Source organism: Pimephales promelas, chromosome 13 (genome assembly GCF_988280905.1).
Source record: "Pimephales promelas chromosome 13, fPimPro1.hap1.1, whole genome shotgun sequence".
Taxonomy (NCBI): Eukaryota; Metazoa; Chordata; class Actinopteri; order Cypriniformes; family Leuciscidae; genus Pimephales; species Pimephales promelas.
In genome coordinates this window covers 31,919,473-31,938,482 of record NC_142781.1, presented here as the reverse complement: position 1 = coordinate 31,938,482, position 19,010 = coordinate 31,919,473, and the positions used below count along the sequence as shown (strand labels likewise).

General features: G+C 36.2%; 1 protein-coding gene across 1 annotated transcript; it reads right to left on the bottom strand.

Annotated features, from left to right (window-relative positions):
- Nucleotides 1–128: 128 nt before the first annotated feature.
- Nucleotides 129–17,355, bottom strand: adcy3b (adenylate cyclase 3b). Its single transcript, XM_089118894.1, has 20 exons — nt 16,596–17,355; nt 14,713–14,862; nt 12,028–12,161; nt 11,598–11,709; nt 11,244–11,371; nt 9,783–9,941; nt 9,529–9,697; nt 8,943–9,014; nt 7,678–7,775; nt 7,426–7,587; nt 6,037–6,124; nt 5,575–5,691; nt 5,107–5,378; nt 2,758–2,839; nt 2,512–2,670; nt 2,288–2,434; nt 2,071–2,187; nt 1,852–1,978; nt 1,208–1,332; nt 129–770 (listed from the first exon to the last, which is right to left on the bottom strand). Exons 1-20 carry the CDS (start codon nt 17,214–17,216, stop codon nt 594–596), a joined length of 3,216 nt encoding a protein of 1,071 aa, XP_088975020.1. The 5' UTR covers nt 17,217–17,355; the 3' UTR covers nt 129–593.
- Between the last annotated feature and the right edge of the window lie 1,655 nt (nt 17,356–19,010).

The following is a 19,010-nucleotide window of genomic DNA, read 5'->3' as shown; positions in this document are numbered from 1 at the left end:
CTGATCTGTGAATGTTCATGTGTGTGCCTTCAATCGGACAGTTTGTGAGAAGTGTTTTTTAGCTCCTGATTGTGTGTGTTTTTGTGTTAATATTACAGAATTTCCATCATGGTCTATTTTATGATTCATACTTCTTTAATGTGCTTAATATAGCCAACAATTCAATGTTCAATTCAAAAGTTTACTGTAATCGATGAGCCCATCCTTATCATAAAGACACATGTGTTCTTAATCACAATTTTTTTTTTTTTACGAAGGGAATGTGTATAAAGAAACAGATGGTGTACTTGTGATCTGTTGCAATGGTGGAAAGTGTGTTTTTAAAATATAACAAATTATGAACAATTCTCAGTTAATACAACCTTTGGCTGTGGATTCTTCTGAATTATTATTATTATTATTTATGTTTCAGAGCTGTTGCCGGTTGGGAAGTGCATGAGCTGAAGTCCTCATTTGGGGGACACGGGTTTGTGTCTCCTCTTTGTCCTCAATAATTTACTGTCCCCTTTCCTTTTATATCAATAAAAAGTGGAAAAAGTCACAACATGATAAAATATACAATAGTGTCATTGTCCTAGTCTTCTTCATTCTTCTCATGATTTGTCTAATATTTGATGTGGGAGAGAGACTTCGGTTGTTTTTGCGACAGGTTTGTCTTTGCCCTTCATGAAGAAAGTAAGCAGTTCTCCTTTTCCTTTCACGAAGATGGGACCTCTTTTGACGAAACGGAAACCATACTCCTTCAGGATGTTATAGCAGTCCTCCACCACCTGGGGAGCACCAACACCATGAAAACACACACACACACACCTGTGTTAGAGCCATACTGTGAATATTTTTATGTTCCTATGCTAGGCTAGTTTTGCATCCGAAGTATGAGTATGTTAAGAGAGAGAGATGTTTTAATAGAATCTCTAAATTACATTTCTGTCGGAAAAATTGCATTAGAAGTGGGAAGTTTAATTCAATATAATTTCTGTTTTAAAATTGATTCAATGATTTATTTAAATCTTCACTCAAAAATGTACAGAGGTCTCCAAGCAGGCAGCAATACAATAATAAAACAACTTAAATACTATATACTGTAAAATTCTCTCTCTCTCTATATATATATATATATATATATATATGTTTATATATTTATAAATTGTAAATATATTTACTTCAATCATCAATCAAATAAATAAACAAATAAAACGTATATCACCTGTATGTTACCCATAACCCCAGTGGACTCCATACGACTGGCCACGTTCACAGTGTTTCCCCAGATATCAAAATGAGGTTTGCGTGCACCAATCACTCCGGCTAACACACTCCCCTTATTCAGACCTGACAGTAAAACACACGCATGTTGGATTTTAATGCTTTATAAGATTTTTTTTTTTACTGTACAAACTGTATATTCTCTCCCCTTACATTAACCCTATCCTAAACCTTCCCAACACAGAAAACTTTCTGCATTTTTACATTTAAAAAATCAAAACACGTGACTTCTGAGTCTGATTTATAAGCGGTTTTCCTCAAGAGGGCCAAAAATATCCCCACAAGGACAAGGATTTTGGATATTGCCATCTTGTGGGGACATTTTGCCTCAATAACATAGGCACAGACACACACACACACCTGCTGGGTTTTCATGTTATGGGGACTTTCCATAGCCATAATGATTTTTATACTGTATATTCAGTCCCCTTACACTAACCCGACCCCTAAACTTGTTAATCACAGATAACTTTCTGCATTTTACATTTTCTCATTTTTACAATGATTTATAAGCTGTTTTCCTCATGGGGACCATAAGAAATGTATATATAAAAGTAACATAGGTCTGTATTCCTGTTTTCTCACCTATGCGAAGCATGAAGTTATTGAATGACTGTTTGTTTAGGTTTCCAAGTATGACTTTCATAGCCAGCGCGAAGTCTGCCAAATCAGCGAAGTGTTGCCAGCGTTCCAGCATGCACTGATCCTCTATCTGTATCACACACACATCATTATCATCAGTATCACAGACTCCATTGTTGTAAGCATTTTGCACTGTGGAGTGTGTTGTGTTGTGTAGCACACCTTGCGGTCGGCGTATCCGTTAGTGTTGCTCTCCGGCGTCACGCCTGAAGCTGCCATGTACGTGCTGCCGATGGTCTTGATCTTCGTAATGTGGCGAAACTCTGTGCGATCCAGAAGCTACTCAGAGTCAAAAAACACATCACATGATTTTAAAGACAATTTCCGCTGAGCAAATTATGAGATATATAAAGAAATAAAGAGCAAGAGACACACTCACACTGTCAAAGTCAGAGATGATCTCATTAAGGATTCGGAGGCACTCGATCCCTCCGTTGTTTATACCCTCCTCAGTGTAAAAGTCAGAGAAGTTGGGAATAGAGGCGAAAATCACGCCGATCTCATCATATGACTGACTGTAAAGTTCCTGCAATAGACATCAATATGCACATTTATTATGGATACTAAACGCATTATTCTGAATTCAGGAATAAACTCCCATACCTCATCTCGCTTCTTGGAGCCCAGGAAGTGTTTGGCCACGTGATCAGGAAGCATGTTAGTGACCAGCGCCTCGTTGTTCGTTCTCATTTCGTACACCTTCTCCTTCTGATCGTGAACCTCGACCTTCCACAGAAACAGCTTACGGGACTTTCGTTCCACCTGAAGGAGAGAGGAACATTTACATGCTAATAGTTATGAAAAAACAGAGGAGAGGAATGTACATTTTTAAGCTGTTGTTGGACATACGTGGCGTGAGAAGTAGTAGAAACTCATCATCATGATGATAATCATCACGGTCAGCAGATATCTGGTGGGAACCACTGAATACCTAAAGAGCCACAGAAAATCATGCAAATACCTTTTGTGAATGGCATTTCAAATGCAAAAGCTTGCATTTAATCACTAAACTAGGTGAAAACAATAGAAATACACCATAGAAAGAACTGTGCTGTATAACAAGTTCTCAGTCTCCATTCTGAGTAAATTTGGCTCATTATAGATTGTGCCTAATTCACAAAACTCTGTTTTTTGCAGCAGCAAGTAACTCAGAAAATAGTGGTTGAATGATGGAGAAGGGCATCAAAAGAGCATTAGAGCATATATATATATAGACACAACTATTCTTAGTTCATTCCCTCTTGAATCCTACATTAAAAAACAGCAAGTTACAAATCTATACTATATACATTTGCGTTCAGAAGACATTTATAATGCTACAAAAGCTTTATATTTCATAGAAATGCTGTTCTTTTTAACTTTCTATTCATCAAAGAATACTGAAAACATGTATTAAGGTTATTGACAATAATAATAATAATAATAATAATAATAATAATAATAATAATAAGTGTTTCTTGAGCTTCAAATCATCATATAATGATTTCTAAAGGATTATGTGACACTGGAGACTGGAGTAATGATGTTGAAAATTCAGCTTTGATCACAGGAATAAATTACAGTTTTTTCAAATAGAAAACAGCTATTTTAAAATGTAATAATATTACTGTTTTTACAGCATTTTTAACGCTTCCTTGCCAGCCACCTCCAGCATTTTTGATCATTTTTAAAAGACAGAACAGAGCCTCTTCTAATAAATATAATATATATATATATATATATATATATATATATATATATATTTATATTGTGAAGAAAATATTTATATATATATTAGGGCTGTGCAAAAATTAATTGCGATTAATCGCATCCAAAATAAAAGTCTGTGTTTACATAATATATTTGTGTGTGCTGTATATAATTATTTTGTATATATAAATACACACACATGCATGTATATATTTAAGAAAATGTGTTATTCATATATAAAATATTTATATTTATATAATATAGATTATTTATTTATAAATATATACCGAATTTAAGTGCAAATAATTCTTAAATATATACATGCATGCATAGGTACTTATATATACAAAATAATTATATACAGCACACACAAATATATTATGTAAACACAGACTTTTATTTTGGATGCGATTAATCGCAATTAACTTTTGCACAGCCCTAATATATATATATATATTGTGAAGAAAATACAGTTTTTATTCTAGCTTCATACAGTTTTTTAATAAACATTTCAATGTGGGTAAGTTTCATAAAAAGTAACATTTTGAACAAAAATCTGAGAAAATCTTGACACCCCCTTCTCTTTCAGAAGATGTGTAATGCCTGGTTCAGATTACACGTTTTTTTTTTTTTTTTTTTTTTGTCTGTTACGATAGTCACTGTGTCTATTACGCGATTTTGGCTCCTAAAATCTTGTCGTGTCGTGGACAAGACAAATGTCAGACTACACGTTGCTTCCTGACCAGTCATCGCATGGCGTCTTTAATGACGCGCGTGATGTCATCGAGAAGGCGAAACGTGATTTCCGGAAACGAATGTAAACAAACAATGGATGAAGCAGTGAGTGTTGTATTGGCTGTCCTGTGTTCAGAAAAAAGTAAAAAAGAAAGAAAACCCGACAATGGACACGTTCCTGGATTGCTCGAAGAGGACAGTATGGGCTGTCAATCCTGCAAAGAGAACTTGAGGTAAAATATTGTTTTCTTATATATTTTTACTTTTAATTTTAACGTTAGCACCATCGTCTCTCTTTCGTTTTGCCATTTTTGAAAGTTGCGTACGGAAAAGCTTCTGTGCTCCTATTGGTCAACCTCATACATGTGACGGAACCATCGTGGACGACCGTTAAAAAATGAAACGTGCTAGTCTTTTTGTCGTGATGTCTTGGAGCATCGCAGATTGTCGCCCAGGTTGTCGCCCACTATGACACATACGAGATCATACGATCGAATCTTGCATCCCGACGCCCGTTGTCGTTGACGAATCCCCACGACACCCTACGTCAAACGGATCGTGCCAAAATCGGGCTAAAATCGTGTAATCTGAACCAGGCATAATAGCGCTCCCTACAGTCTAACAGTGAAAACACGGAAAAGCTGGAAAATTATGTCAATGGCGGAAAAAAAGAGTTCATTCAAAAAGTAGTTTAACTGTAAATTATATTTTGTGTAAATACAGCACTCTTCAAGTATTCAAGTATTTCTGGAATCAAACTTGAGCTCGACTCACCTGTAGTCCAGGTAGCGAATGAAATCGTAGATTTCATAAATGTACATCCAGCTGTGGATGTTTACAGCACCTGTCACTATGGTAACCAGCAACATGAGCGCCAGCTTGACGACATGGCTGAGCTGTACGAGCATGACGGTTGCCACCAGCGACAGCACTGATATGTATCCGTAGTGTTTGGGGTTCTCGGCACATCCGCCGTCACCCAGAGACTCGAGCATCACGCCGGAGGTGGAGTTCAGGAGCAACAGAGGGGGCTGAACACAGCTCAGCTAACGAGAAATGACAAGAATCTGACATTGAATCTTTAAAGCCCTATATTGCATAACTGAATTGAAAAAAATGCAACAGAACTGCACTTGAAGTCAGGCTTCCAGCTTGGAAGTGTGGGTGCATGACATCCTATAAACATGCCAATCACAGTGAATAATGATAGTTGGAAAAAAGGTGAAATGTGTTTTATCTCACCATATCAGCCACTTCAGCCATGATCAGAACAAATATGGCGGCCATGGCCCATGTGTTACGAGCCCAACGTGTGCGGTCGATCCACAGCGAGAAGGACACCAGCCTCCGGGAGAAGATCTGATACACACATCACAAAGTTACACGGATGCACTTGAGGCATAAAACTTGAAGCATTAAATGCCTATGGGCTGCTATTTCGGGCAAACAAGACCCAGTCCTGTCTAATGGGGGAATCCTGAAATCTCAAAAGCTGCTGTCTGAGCTCACAATTAAATAACATATTTCAAATCAGCAACAACATCTGATATGAACTATCCTATAAATGTTGTTCCTTATGTCCAAATAGCGCTAAAAAAGCTAAATAGTGATTTTTAAGGAGGGAATTATTCCGCCATGTTGCGTTTTGCATAGGTAATATGAGTGAACCATCTGGGTATATCTAAAGTCTTTGGTTGAACTCACTCGAGGAAAGATGGCCGCAAGTGAACACAGAGTCAGAATCAGAAGTAACAGCTCACCAACAGCCAGAGTCACGTAATTCACAATCAACCTGTCAGAAATCAAGCAGACATGTCACATTATTACACAGCAGAAGCATTACTTTTAATAAAATATTACATGAGTACATTGACACTGATATAATTTATCATGTTGTATTAGTAATTAATTCATTCATTACATTTATATAGTATTCAGCCATAGTGCACCAGACACCAGATTACTAGTGAAGAGGAGACATGATGAAAGCAATTACTGTAGTAAATGGGGAGGATTAGGAGGCCATTATGGACAGAGGCCACTGGGTAAATTTGTGTTTTTAGGAAATTTGGTATCTTAAAGGGTTAGTTCACCCAAAAATGAAAATTAAGTCATTAATTACTCACCCCCATGCTGTACCAACCCCGTAAGACCTTCGTTCGTCTTCGGAACACAAATGAAGATATTTTTGATTAAATTTGAGAGCTGTATAACTACCACATTGGCTCCTAAGGGACTGCCTCTTGACGGCCCAAAAAGTCAATGAAGAAAATGTTTAAATATCCCAAGTGACTACCGTGGCTCAACTATATGTTTATCAAGCGACGCGAATACTTTTTGTGCGAAAAAACAAACAAAAATAACGAGTTTATTCGACTATTTCTTTTCTTCCTTGTAGGCCAGAACGAGACTTCCTTATAGATTTCCACGACGCATGCGCGAGATTTGCGATCTGAAGTAGTGTAAGCTGTTGTACGCAGATCGCAAATCTCGCGCATGCGTCGTGGAAATCTATAAGGAAGTCTCGTTCTGGCCTACAAGGAAGAAAAGAAATAGTCGAATAAACTCGTTATTTTGTTTGTTTTTTCGCACAAAAAGTATTCGCGTCGCTTGATAAACATATAGTTGAGCCACGGTAGTCACTTGGGATATTTAAACATTTTCTTCATTGACTTTTTGGGCCGTCAAGAGGCAGTCCCTTAGGAGCCAATGTGGTAGTTATACAGCTCTCAAATTTAATCAAAAATATCTTCATTTGAGTTCCGAAGACGAACGAAGGTCTTACGGGGTTGGTACAGCATGGGGGTGAGTAATTAATGACTTAATTTTCATTTTTGGGTGAACTAACCCTTTAATGACCACAGGGAGTCAGGACCTCGGTTTAACGTCTCATCCAAAGGATAGTGCTCTTTGACAGTATAGTGTCCCCGTCACTATACTGGGGCATTAGGACCCACACAGGCCACAGGATGAGCGCCCCCTACTGGCCTCACTAAAACCTCTTCCAGGAGCAACCTGGTTTTCTCAGGAGGTCTCCCATCTAGATACTAATCAGGCTCAGCCTGAGCCTAATTATTCATGAGCTTCACTCACTGCGGATCTATGAGCATTTCCATGGCTGAGGTGAAGATCAGAACCACACAACAGCAGCTGAACGCAACACCCGTCTGTCTCTCCTTCTCTGCCGAGTAACGAAATTCCAGATCAGAGTCTTTAAACCTCAGAGAGAGAACAGACGTCTTCCTCTCCTCCAGACTGAGAGAGAGCGAGAGAGAGAGATGGTGATGTGAGACAGAGGCATCAAAGCAAAACCACTGGGTTCAAATAAGAACAAACGTTCATTACGTGTCCTCGCTCTCTCTCTCCAGCAGAGCTTTATTCAGCAGATGATTCAGATGCTCGTCTTCCAGTCCTTCATCCGTCATACTGGCCAACTGTAGACGCTGAGAAACCACACGCACAGGTCAAAGGTCAAGATAGACAGACAGATAGATAGATAAATAGACAGATAGAGACAGACAGACAAACAGACAGATAGATACAGTAAATAGGTAGATAGAGATAGATACAGACAGACAAATAGATAGATAGATAGATAGATAGATAGATAGATAGATAGATAGATAGATAGATAGATAGATAGATAGATAGATAGATAGATAGATAGATAGATAGATAGATAGATAGATAGATAGATAGACAGATAGATAGGTAGATAGACAGACAGACAGACTGACAGACAGACAGACAGACAGACAGATAGATAAATTGACAGACAGACAGATTGACAGACAGATAGATAGATAGATAGATAGATAGATAGATAGATAGATAGATAGATAGATAGATAGATAGATAGATAGATAGATAGATAGATAGATAGATAGATAGATAGATAGATAGATAGATAGATAGATAGATAGATAGATAGATAGATAAATTGACAGACAGACAGATCAACAGACAGATAGATAGATAGATAGATAGATAGATAGATAGATAGATAGATAGATAGATAGATAGATAGATAGATAGATAGATAGATAGATAGATAGATAGATAGATAGATAGATAGATAGATAGATAGATAGATAGACGAATTGACAGACAGACAGACAGACAGACAGATAGATAGATAGATAGATAGACGAATTGACAGACAGACAGACAGACAGACAGACAGATAGATAGACGAATTGACAGACAGACAGACAGATAGATAGATAAATTGACAGACGGACAGATCGACAGACAGACAGACAGACAGATAGATAGATAGACGAATTGACAGACAGACAGACAGACAGATAGACAGACAGACAGATAGATAAATTGACAGACAGACAGATCAACAGACAGACAGACAGATAGACAGACAGACAGACAGATAGACAGACAGACAGACAGACAGACATATAGACAGACAGACAGACAGACAGATACATTGACAGACAGATGGACAGACAGATAGATAGATAGATAGATAGATAGATAGATAGATAGATAGATAGATAGATAGATAGATAGATAGATAGATAGATAGATAGATAGATAGATAGATAGATAGATAGATAGATAGATAGATAGATAGATAGATAGATAGATGTCACCTGTGTTTCTGATTCCTCAGGTGTGTTCTTTACTGATGTGCTGCTGCCGCTGGTTTCTGTGGTGTTGATCATCTGAGGACAGTTTCAGATGAGTTTGAGATTGTCAGGATTCTGTCCTCTATCCCTGTTTTATTCTAGTCCTGAGGCAGGATCACGACAGACTCATGTTTTGGGTGCGAACACAAGGCCTGTTGTTTGGGCTGCGTGTTTGTGTTGTCCTATGTCCTTCCCACGCCCCCTTGTTCTCCTCGTTTAGTCATTATTGTTTCATCAGTGTCGCCTGTGTGCTTCTGATTATCTCCCTCATATAATCTCCTTGTAGTTGTTACTCTGTGCTTGTATCCTGTCTGTGAGTAATCCAGTCTAGTGTATTGTCAAGTCAAGTTTATTGTCAGAAACGCTGTAAGTCCATTGTCAAGTTTGGCGTCTAGGCTTGTCAGTGTTTATTTTCCCTTGTCAATGTTCGTATGCCCCCTGGTGGGTTTTTGTTTTCTGTTTGTCAATAAAACTGTGTTTATAGAGTACTGTCTCCGCTTGAGATGAGAACAACAGATCAGAGAATATGAGTGAAGCCTATGATACTCACTGTGCCGTTGCTCAGTCCGTTTGTTTTGTGTGTTTCTTTGGACAGGCACACCAGGTACGTGTCAATGCCTTTCTCCAGAAGATACTCGCAGCGTTCTCCTCCATTGCCCTCCTCCAGCTCAAACTCACCATGCAAACAGTCCTTTGTGCTCTGAGAGATGTGCACACGCCTGCAGACACAGAGTCATCCACACTGTAATCCAACAAGAAAATAATAGTTTAAATTGAGTTTGAACAGATTTGAGTTGATCTCACCCAGGGATTCCCCCTGACTCCATCTTGTTTGCCACCGTAACATCAGTGGACCAAACGTCAAACTGCCAGCGCTTCTGTCCCAGCACTCCCCCCAGCACGGTCCCCGTGTGCACGCCAACACGCATGTCCACTCCTGTCTGTGTTTTTTCACGCACATACCTGAACACAGGTGAGAAGCATATGAGCCATTTGGACTGTCTGTTTATAGCCGATTCATTCATTTTAAGAAAATATTATTACATTAAGAAAACAATATTTGTATAAAAATATATCATATTTGCATATATACATTGAATATATAAATATATAAAAATTATTTAACAAATGTATATATATACTGTACATATAAAACATTTATATTGATTTATTTATATATGATTCTTTGTATGATTTTTAAACATGTAAACCAGATTTATATATACATTTTTATATAATAATGTTTATAGTTTCTATATGATATATTTATTTAAAGATATTTTTTTTTAAATCTAAAAATGTTTTTGTATAATTTTAAAGATTATTAAAAAAGCCTTTGAAATTATACAAAAATAAGAACTTTTTTATAATATATATATTAGCATGTTATGTACCAAAAAATTAACTATATATATATATATATATATATATATATATGAAGAGTTCAGATGCAAAAGCCTCTAAGTGGGTGCTGCTTATATATTCAAGTTCAGTTATTTCACTTAAATGACAATTAATAGGTAATCTTCATTGCAATTTAAGTGAAATCACTGACCTTAAACATACAAGCTTGATAAAAATTATCATTCTAGAAGAAAATTTCAAATGGCACTTAGAGGCTTTTGCATCTGAACTCTTCATATATATATATTATTCGATTTTTAGAATTTATTAGAATTTTATTCTACATATATATATATATATATATATATATATATATATATATGTAGAATAAAATTCTAATAAATTCTAAAAATCGAATCGAATTATTATCCTATAAAAAATGTATCAAATATTGTTTTCAAATGAACAATTATTATTATTATAGGTATTACATATTTGAATAAAATTAGTTTAACATACAATTACTATGTCAGCACAACAATAATGAAAAAAATACTGAATACACACACACACACACACACACACACACACACACACACACAGTATATAATGTACAGCACTAAACTAATGAAGTGCCCTCGTTTATTCATATTTGAACAATTAATTATAGCGTTTCAGAAGATAAAGCGTCTCCAAGTTTATTGTATAATAAAGCCCTTCCCACAAGTGGAAGCCGCTCCCAGTGGGTGTGTGGATTAGATAAAGTTTTTCATATTACAGATAAAACCTCTCCCAAATGGCATGCAAACAGTGATTGGATACTGCAGTAATGCTCCACCCAGTGATTGGATACTGCAGGTAAAGCTCCACCCAGTGATTGGATACTGCAGGTAAAGCTCCACCCAGTGGGCATGTACTCACGAGATGGCATCCACCATAGACAGGCCCATCATAATGGAGCAGACCGCGTGATCTTCACGGTAATCGGGCAAACCGCAGATACAGTAATAACAGTCTCCCAGAATCTTGATCCTCAGCTGGTGGTGTTGCTGTTAAAACATACAGTCAGATAAGAGACATAAGAGAGTGTGAAATAAAATGCGTGTGGATTGTGGAAGTGTCAGTGTTTCTTGTATCCTTAATACTGGTGATTATATGCACATTTATATCATGCAAATTGCTCATGACATATGCTTTTGTACTCTTTTTTTGTATTTTCTTTACAAGGGGGACGGATATAAATATTTAAAATGCGTGTTGGCTGTTTTTACTCACTGCTGCTAGTTTGTCAAAGCGAGCAAACAGTTCGTTGAGTAGTTTGACAAGTTCTTTCGGAGTCACGGCAGACGACAGCTGTGTAAAACCTACAATATCTGCGAAAAGGATACTGGAAGAGAGAGATCATTACATTAGTGTAAAGCCAGCCTTGCTCGTTTAAGTCAAACTGTTTTATTTCTGTCATTTCAAGTATTTCTGAAGGAAAAATATGTAGGTTTATTTATTTATTTATACAATCATTAGGACCAATTTCTTAATACTGTTTCATTCATGACTGACAATTCTGCAAATATGTTTTTCAGTGTATTGAATCAATTGACATATCTGGGTGAATCTTTTGGTGAACCGATTAAAAAGAATCACTGTGGTGAATCAAAAGCACTTGGATTGAAGACAGGATGAAAATCATGGACAGTTAGTGTTTTACCTGACATTTTCGTGACGGTACATGTACATGGTGTTGAACTGCTGAGCATCTGATTTCTGATTGGCTTCTTTTTTCATGCCCTGAAGCATCTCATCTGCTATGTGCTTCGGCAAGATAGACAACAACAACTCCTCCTAAACACACAAATAGAGAGTTTGGGAACATTACAATTTTTTTAAAGAAGTCTATTTTGCATTAATTTAATCAGAAATACAGTAAAAACAGTAATATTGCAAAATACACCAACAAATTAAAATATTTTCAAATGTAATTTATTCCTGTGATGAAATCTGTATTTTCAGCATCATTACTCCAGAAATCACTCTAAATATGCGGATTTGATAATCAAGAAATATTTCTGACTATTATCAATGTTTAAACGTCTTTACTCTAACTTTTGATCAATTGAATGCATCCTTGATTAATAAAAGTATTACTTTTTCTCTTTTTTTTAATCTTACCACGAGTGTTTGAATTGCATCATTGTTTCCACAATAATGTCAAGCAGCAAAAACTGTTCAACGTTAGAAATAATACATTTTTCTTAAACATCAAATCAGCACATCAGAATGATTTGTGAAGGATCATGTGACACTGAAGACTGGAGTGATGATACTGAAAATACAGCTTTGATCAAAGGAATAAATTAAACGTTTTACATTTATTAAAATAGAAAACAGTTAGTTTTAATTGTAATCATTTATCAGAATGTTGCTGTTTTACTGTATTTTTGATTAAATAAATGCAGTCTTGCAAGCTAGATTCAGATTCAGTATTTTTCTTATTTGGGGGTAGTTTGAAAAAAATAAAAAATAAATAAAAGATGTGCTCTTTCTAGTTCATGAACAGAAAAGTGATGTGGGATTTTGGGAGTTCGATTGAAGCACATTAGTCTCTTGATGCGGTTGCCATAGAGAGCTAAACTCATCAGCTGTGCTCTGATTGGCTGAATGCACTCAACTCCCACAAGCCCCCACTGCTGCTATGGCATTCTGAGAGTGACGGGGTATCTGGAGACCATGTGACCACACAAGCAAATCGGACTGACAAAAAAGCAATTAAACCGGAGAACAGACAGTTTGGTGTCAGCGATTAACACTGAAACACTAAACAGCAAATAATGGAACATGTTGTCAATGGGAATGGGGTAAGTTGTCACAAGGGAACCTGCTATTAAATTACAAAATTTGAACAGCAAAACAACGATGAAGCACAATCCAATTCAATAGCAAAAACGTAAAAGGTAGCATACAAAAAACAAAATATGTTAAAGTACTTGAGACAAACCGTTGAAACCGTCTCCCCATATAACAATAAGCCTGTTTCAATATTGCTGTTTGTTTGAATGGTTCAAAATATTAAAATTGAGCAATGGTGGGACTGCCACCAACAAAGGTGGAAACATTATAAAACACTTTCTATGTTTGAAATTCGGTTTTATGAAGCGAGTGGACCAGAAATTACACTTCTCTAGATTTGAAAAAGAAAAAGATGGCCTTTTGTTGTTCTCCTTTTCAGAGGGTTTTTATAAAATAAAAAAAATAAAACATATAAAGAAAATCTGTAGTTGCAAAGTTGATGTACTAAAAGGACTAAAACTGAAATACAAATATATAGACAGTTAAAAAAACTAATAAAAATTGCAAATACACAAAGCTAAATGACCAAAACTTTACCTTAAAATGAAAACTAATTTTAACTATTAATAAAAATGTTAACACTTTACAATTAGGTTTCATTAGTTAACTACATTAGTCAACTAATAATGAACAACACTTCTACAGCATTTATTAATCTTAATTAATGTTAATTTCTATATGTACATATACATTATTCAAATCAAATGTTGTATTTGTATGAACTAACAATGAACAGCTGTATTTTTATTAACTAACATTAACAAAGGTTAATAAATGCTGTAAAAATGTATTGTTCACTGTTAGTTTGTGTTAACAAATGAGACCTTATTGTAAAATGTCACCATTAAAAGCTATAACAATATCTCAATCTGCTAAAATAACACTGTTGTCAGAACACAAATCAGTTTATTATAACTTCCTTGTTTTCTAATAAAAATCTTGAAAATTAAAAAGTAGAAAGTTCATTTATTCACATAAAAATATGAAAATATAAGTTGATATGAATGTGTTTTGGTTGCATCTAAAACTAAAATGACACAAATATCAATATAAACTGAACTGAATTATTGGCCTCTATGCAGCTCTTAAAAAAAAAGAGTAAATAATGTAAATGTTTGGATGAACTAACTTATTGCATTACCCAGTATATTATTTATATATAGGACTGATCTTAAAAGTTAGTATGTACTGTGTGACCAACATAAAATAATGTGTGATGGCAAATTTGGACTCTTGAGTCTTTAGTATCGCTGCTGTCACAATAACAGCAGCCTGGGGAATTACTTCATTACTGCAGTAAGAGTGACAACAGAACACAACCTGCCGTGTGTGTGTGTGTGTGTGTGTGTGTGTGTGTGTGTGTGTCCTTGTCTCTATTCTGCTCAGATGTACCAATAACAGGTAACACAAGGGCTCCAGAGCAGAGCTCCACCGCTGAGCCCAATTAGAGCATCTCATTACTCACACACTCTCAGACATGGATTAAGCATCCGGTGCACTTATTAGAGACACAATTTGTATTTGCAATGCATGTTTGTGTGTGTACCTGTTGTTGACCTTGTTCCTTCAGCGTTAGACTGACTTCCAGAGATTGTTTGGCCTCCAGGAACGCCGTGCGGTACTTGCGGTCGGCCATGAAATATGACATCACGCCCACCAGCACAGCAGCAAAATACAGCATCAGATTCGCCACAAGCTACCAGAAACAACACACTTCTGCTTGAACACACACACTCCAGCGACACAGAACATTATGTTTGTTTATATGGAAAATAGACGCCTGAATGAGGTTTTTGAGCCTGTCCTTTGACGTCAGTGTAAAACTGTTTCTTGCAGACACATGTGACCCTGGATCACAAAAGCAGTCACAAGTCGCACAGGTATATTTGTGGCAATAGCCAATGATAAATTGTATGGGTCAGAATTATTGTTTTTTCTTTTATGCCACAAAGGATTTTAAGGAAAGATCATGTTCAATGAAGATATTTAGTAAATTTCCTACAGTAAATATATAAAACATCAGTGAATCACATCGCAAACATAGATAGACAACATTAAAGGCAATTTTCTCAATGTTTACGTTTTTTTGCACTTTCAGATATTCAAATAGCAGTACCCGGACAAATATTGTCCTATATATTGTCCATAGGCCAATGGAAAGCTTATTTATTGATGTATACATCTCAATTTCAACTAATTGACCCATGTGACTGGATTTATGGTCCAGGGTCACATATTTCATCACATTACATCAGATCCTTCTGTGAGCTCCACCTCCGTGATCATGACATGAATCACTTGACACGTTTCTCTCGCAACCCAGTTTAGAGACTGATAGCATAATTATACCACAGTACCACCACAGTATTGTTTATAAGGTTTGGTCAAATAAAAAATAAAAAAACAGTTAATTTACATTAAACATATATTTAAAATTTTGGACTTTTTAAAGTGTTTGAAAGAAACCTCTTAAGCACACCATGGCTTAATTTATTTGATCAAAAATGCTGTATACTTTAGCAGAAATTTTGTAAAATAATAATATAATTTAAAATAACATTATGAATGTTACAAAAATGTATATTGTCTTTCTCTCTCATTAAAAAAATCTTTTGGAACATCATAAATTCTTTACTGTCTTTACGGTCACTTTTGATCAATTTCACATATCCTTGCTAAATAAAAGAATCAATTTCTTTTTTAAAACATCTTACTGAATGGTACTGTATGTGTAAATTACATAAAATATATGAAAGTTTTCTTTCAAAATGAAACAAAAATTGTAGTATAAAATTGAAATAAAAATGTTTTTATAGATATTACAATTTAATGAAATGATATTACGTAATTTATACGCTATCATGTGAAGTACCATTGTGATATACTGTGGCAGTAACAATAATATTAGATTTGATAATGGTAAAATGATCCCAAGATATCTGGAAATGGTAATCAACTTTACAATGAAGGTACTGTAGTGAAACAATGGTATAAGTAAAATGCATTCAGAACCATGATATAAAGGCCTAGCTATCCGTAACAGGTCTCGAGTCACACGGAGGAGCTCCGGAAGGAGAAAAGAAGGAGTGAGGAAAGTGAAGGAGGAGAGAGGACCAGACCTTGACTAATTATGTTAGTGTTTCGTTTTTGTTTAAGTGGCAATAGTCTTTGAGGGACTGCTGCTTTACTTTCATTTTGTTGTTTATTTTACTAATAAAATATGATGTTGAACTTTCAGTACCCCCTCGTTCTTCCCTGAGCCTTAAAACCTTGTTACACTATCATCACTCAATATCACTGTAAATAATTTCTTCACTTACAGAAAAGTTTTTAATAAAAGTTTAGGTCTGTTATTTGAAGAACCTTGGAGTATCTGATTATGTAACCTGACAAAACAATAATAGTAGTGTGTAAGTGTGTTTGTGTCACCTGTCTGATCAGCACTGTTAACTGTAGCTTATCTTGCTGTCTCTGTGCAACAGTGAAGCCCAGCAGCAGCGTGTGCGCGCAGCACGAGAGCGCGCTCAGTAGCGCGATGCGCGCGAGCGTCAGCGGGAGCGTGAGGAAGAAGGAGAAGGTGAAGAATATCTGCCACCCGACCGTGTCACCGGCTTCGTAAAATCCCGCGAAGTTCAAACTGCAGTAGCACAGCACGTGGACCGTGATGAGCAGCCACAGCGCGTACGGCACGAGGCTCCGGGACAACCCCTCCGGCAGCAGACGGAACCGGGACATGATGTAGAGCAGAATATTCGAAACCAGTCCACCTGCCGCCACTACGATCGTGTTGAGTTTATCCTGAGAGTAAACAACCGCGCACATGATGACCACATAACTGTTGAACAGAGCCGCGAACACGATCAGCACCAGTAGCGTCTCCTGCCGCTGGCGCAGAAAATACGTCTGATAAACTTTCTCGAGAGACTCCGGATTAAACTTGAGACGCATGAAACCCGGCAGAGACAGAGACTGGACCCCGCCGGACGCACGCGTGTGCGACTCCGCCACGGTAACCGTTACCGGACCGTCCTGAATCCCGTCCACGGACATACTGCAGCTCTAGTCGAGTTTTACGTGTTATAGACTTCTGCTATCTGTGGTGGTGGATCCGTCACGGCTGTCCGAGTTTATTCCGCACGGGTTTGAGTTGAAACACACCGGAGAGGTTCAGTCTGTCATCCCTTAATGATCCCCGGCTCCGTTTCCATGACAAACACCTCTCGAGCTCCTCTTCCACATCCTTTAATCACAACAAGAACGAATCAGAAACAAAGCAAATTGGTTACAGTTACAAAAAAATGTTTTTTTTTTTGTTTGTTTGTTTTTTTATTGCATGAACAACAATTACAAAACATGAACAGAAAATAAATTTAAAAAAAAAATACAAAAAAGGTACAAAAATAAAAATGCCAGGGTTAAAGATACACAGGTCCTACACAATACAGAAATTAGTTACAAAAAATGTAGTTCATGTCTCTATTACGCGAATGAACAAAATGAAAATTAACAATTCAATATTTTAAATAGTAGCCTAGGCCTACACATGACCACATACATTTGCTTAGATTTTAATCGTATTTTAACCACAAAAACGCTATAGTGTTTTGTTGTTGTTTTTTTCGTTTTTTTAAGAGTAGTGTTTGCCTCAGTCATTTAATGTCATATTTGCAGGTCAAAATAAATTGCCCAACTAGGCATGTTAGGTATATTTTTTTAATGTGATTGTGATAAAAGCTTATAGCCTGCGGTATTTTCACGATATTGATTTTTTAAATGATGGTCTACTCTACAATAACTGGTTTAATAACTTTTTTCTTATAACAAAAATAAATTAACATTTAAATACAATAAAGTAATAGGCTACATAAAATTGTATAAAATAAGCTAACGTTTCAAACATTAAATTGCAATGCTGTTCTATCAGCGCCATCTGCTGCCTGTCAGTGAAAGTGCATTTCCGCCATGCAACGAGTTTATGGGAAAATCATTATTAAAATGCATTCAAAAAAATCGGAATAATTCATCATAGGCTATATAATTATTCACGGTATTTTGAAGTGACCGCAATAACAATATTGTGCATGTTCATTATCGTGATATATCGTACCGACACATGTAACCTACACAATGTAGTTGTGAAAAAAATAAAAATCACTACCAACACAGATATGATTGTAGGCCTATATTATATTGGTTTAAAGGGATAGTTCACCCCAAAATAATTGAATAATAAATAATTTCTTATGCGTTACTTTTTCCATGGAACACAAAAATAGATGTTAAGGATCTTTACACAGAACTCATCATACAACAGCAAAGGAGCTGTCAAGCTCTAAAAAACAGACAACAACCACAACAAACAATAAAAAATCAACCACAAATGTATCATAGTCCATTAAAATTATAAAATAGGTATGTTACTATTCAAATTGACAAATAAAAAACTGAAAAATGGTATCTTACCTGATTAAGGTGGAAACTTGATTTGAGCTCCCACTGTTATTGTGGCAAAAGACTAACATTTCTTGTTATTCTTGGTCCCCCCCAAAAAACATTTTAAATTAAAACTGGATCATATTAATGGAGATTTATGATTACTTCTCCTGTTAAAGGCAAATATTCCATCTTGTAGTTTTGGTAAACAATCCATGCGTCACTTAAGGTTTTTTAATAATCTTCATGTTAAACATTCAGTATCAACACTGAACCTCTGCAACAAACAGCTCCAGCTCTCTCTCTCTCTCTCTCTCTCTCTCTCTCTCTCTCTCTCTCTCTCTCTCTCAGACAGTGTTGCTGTAACCAAACCCAACTCTTTCCAGGTTGCTACAGTGTGTTCTCTTGTGA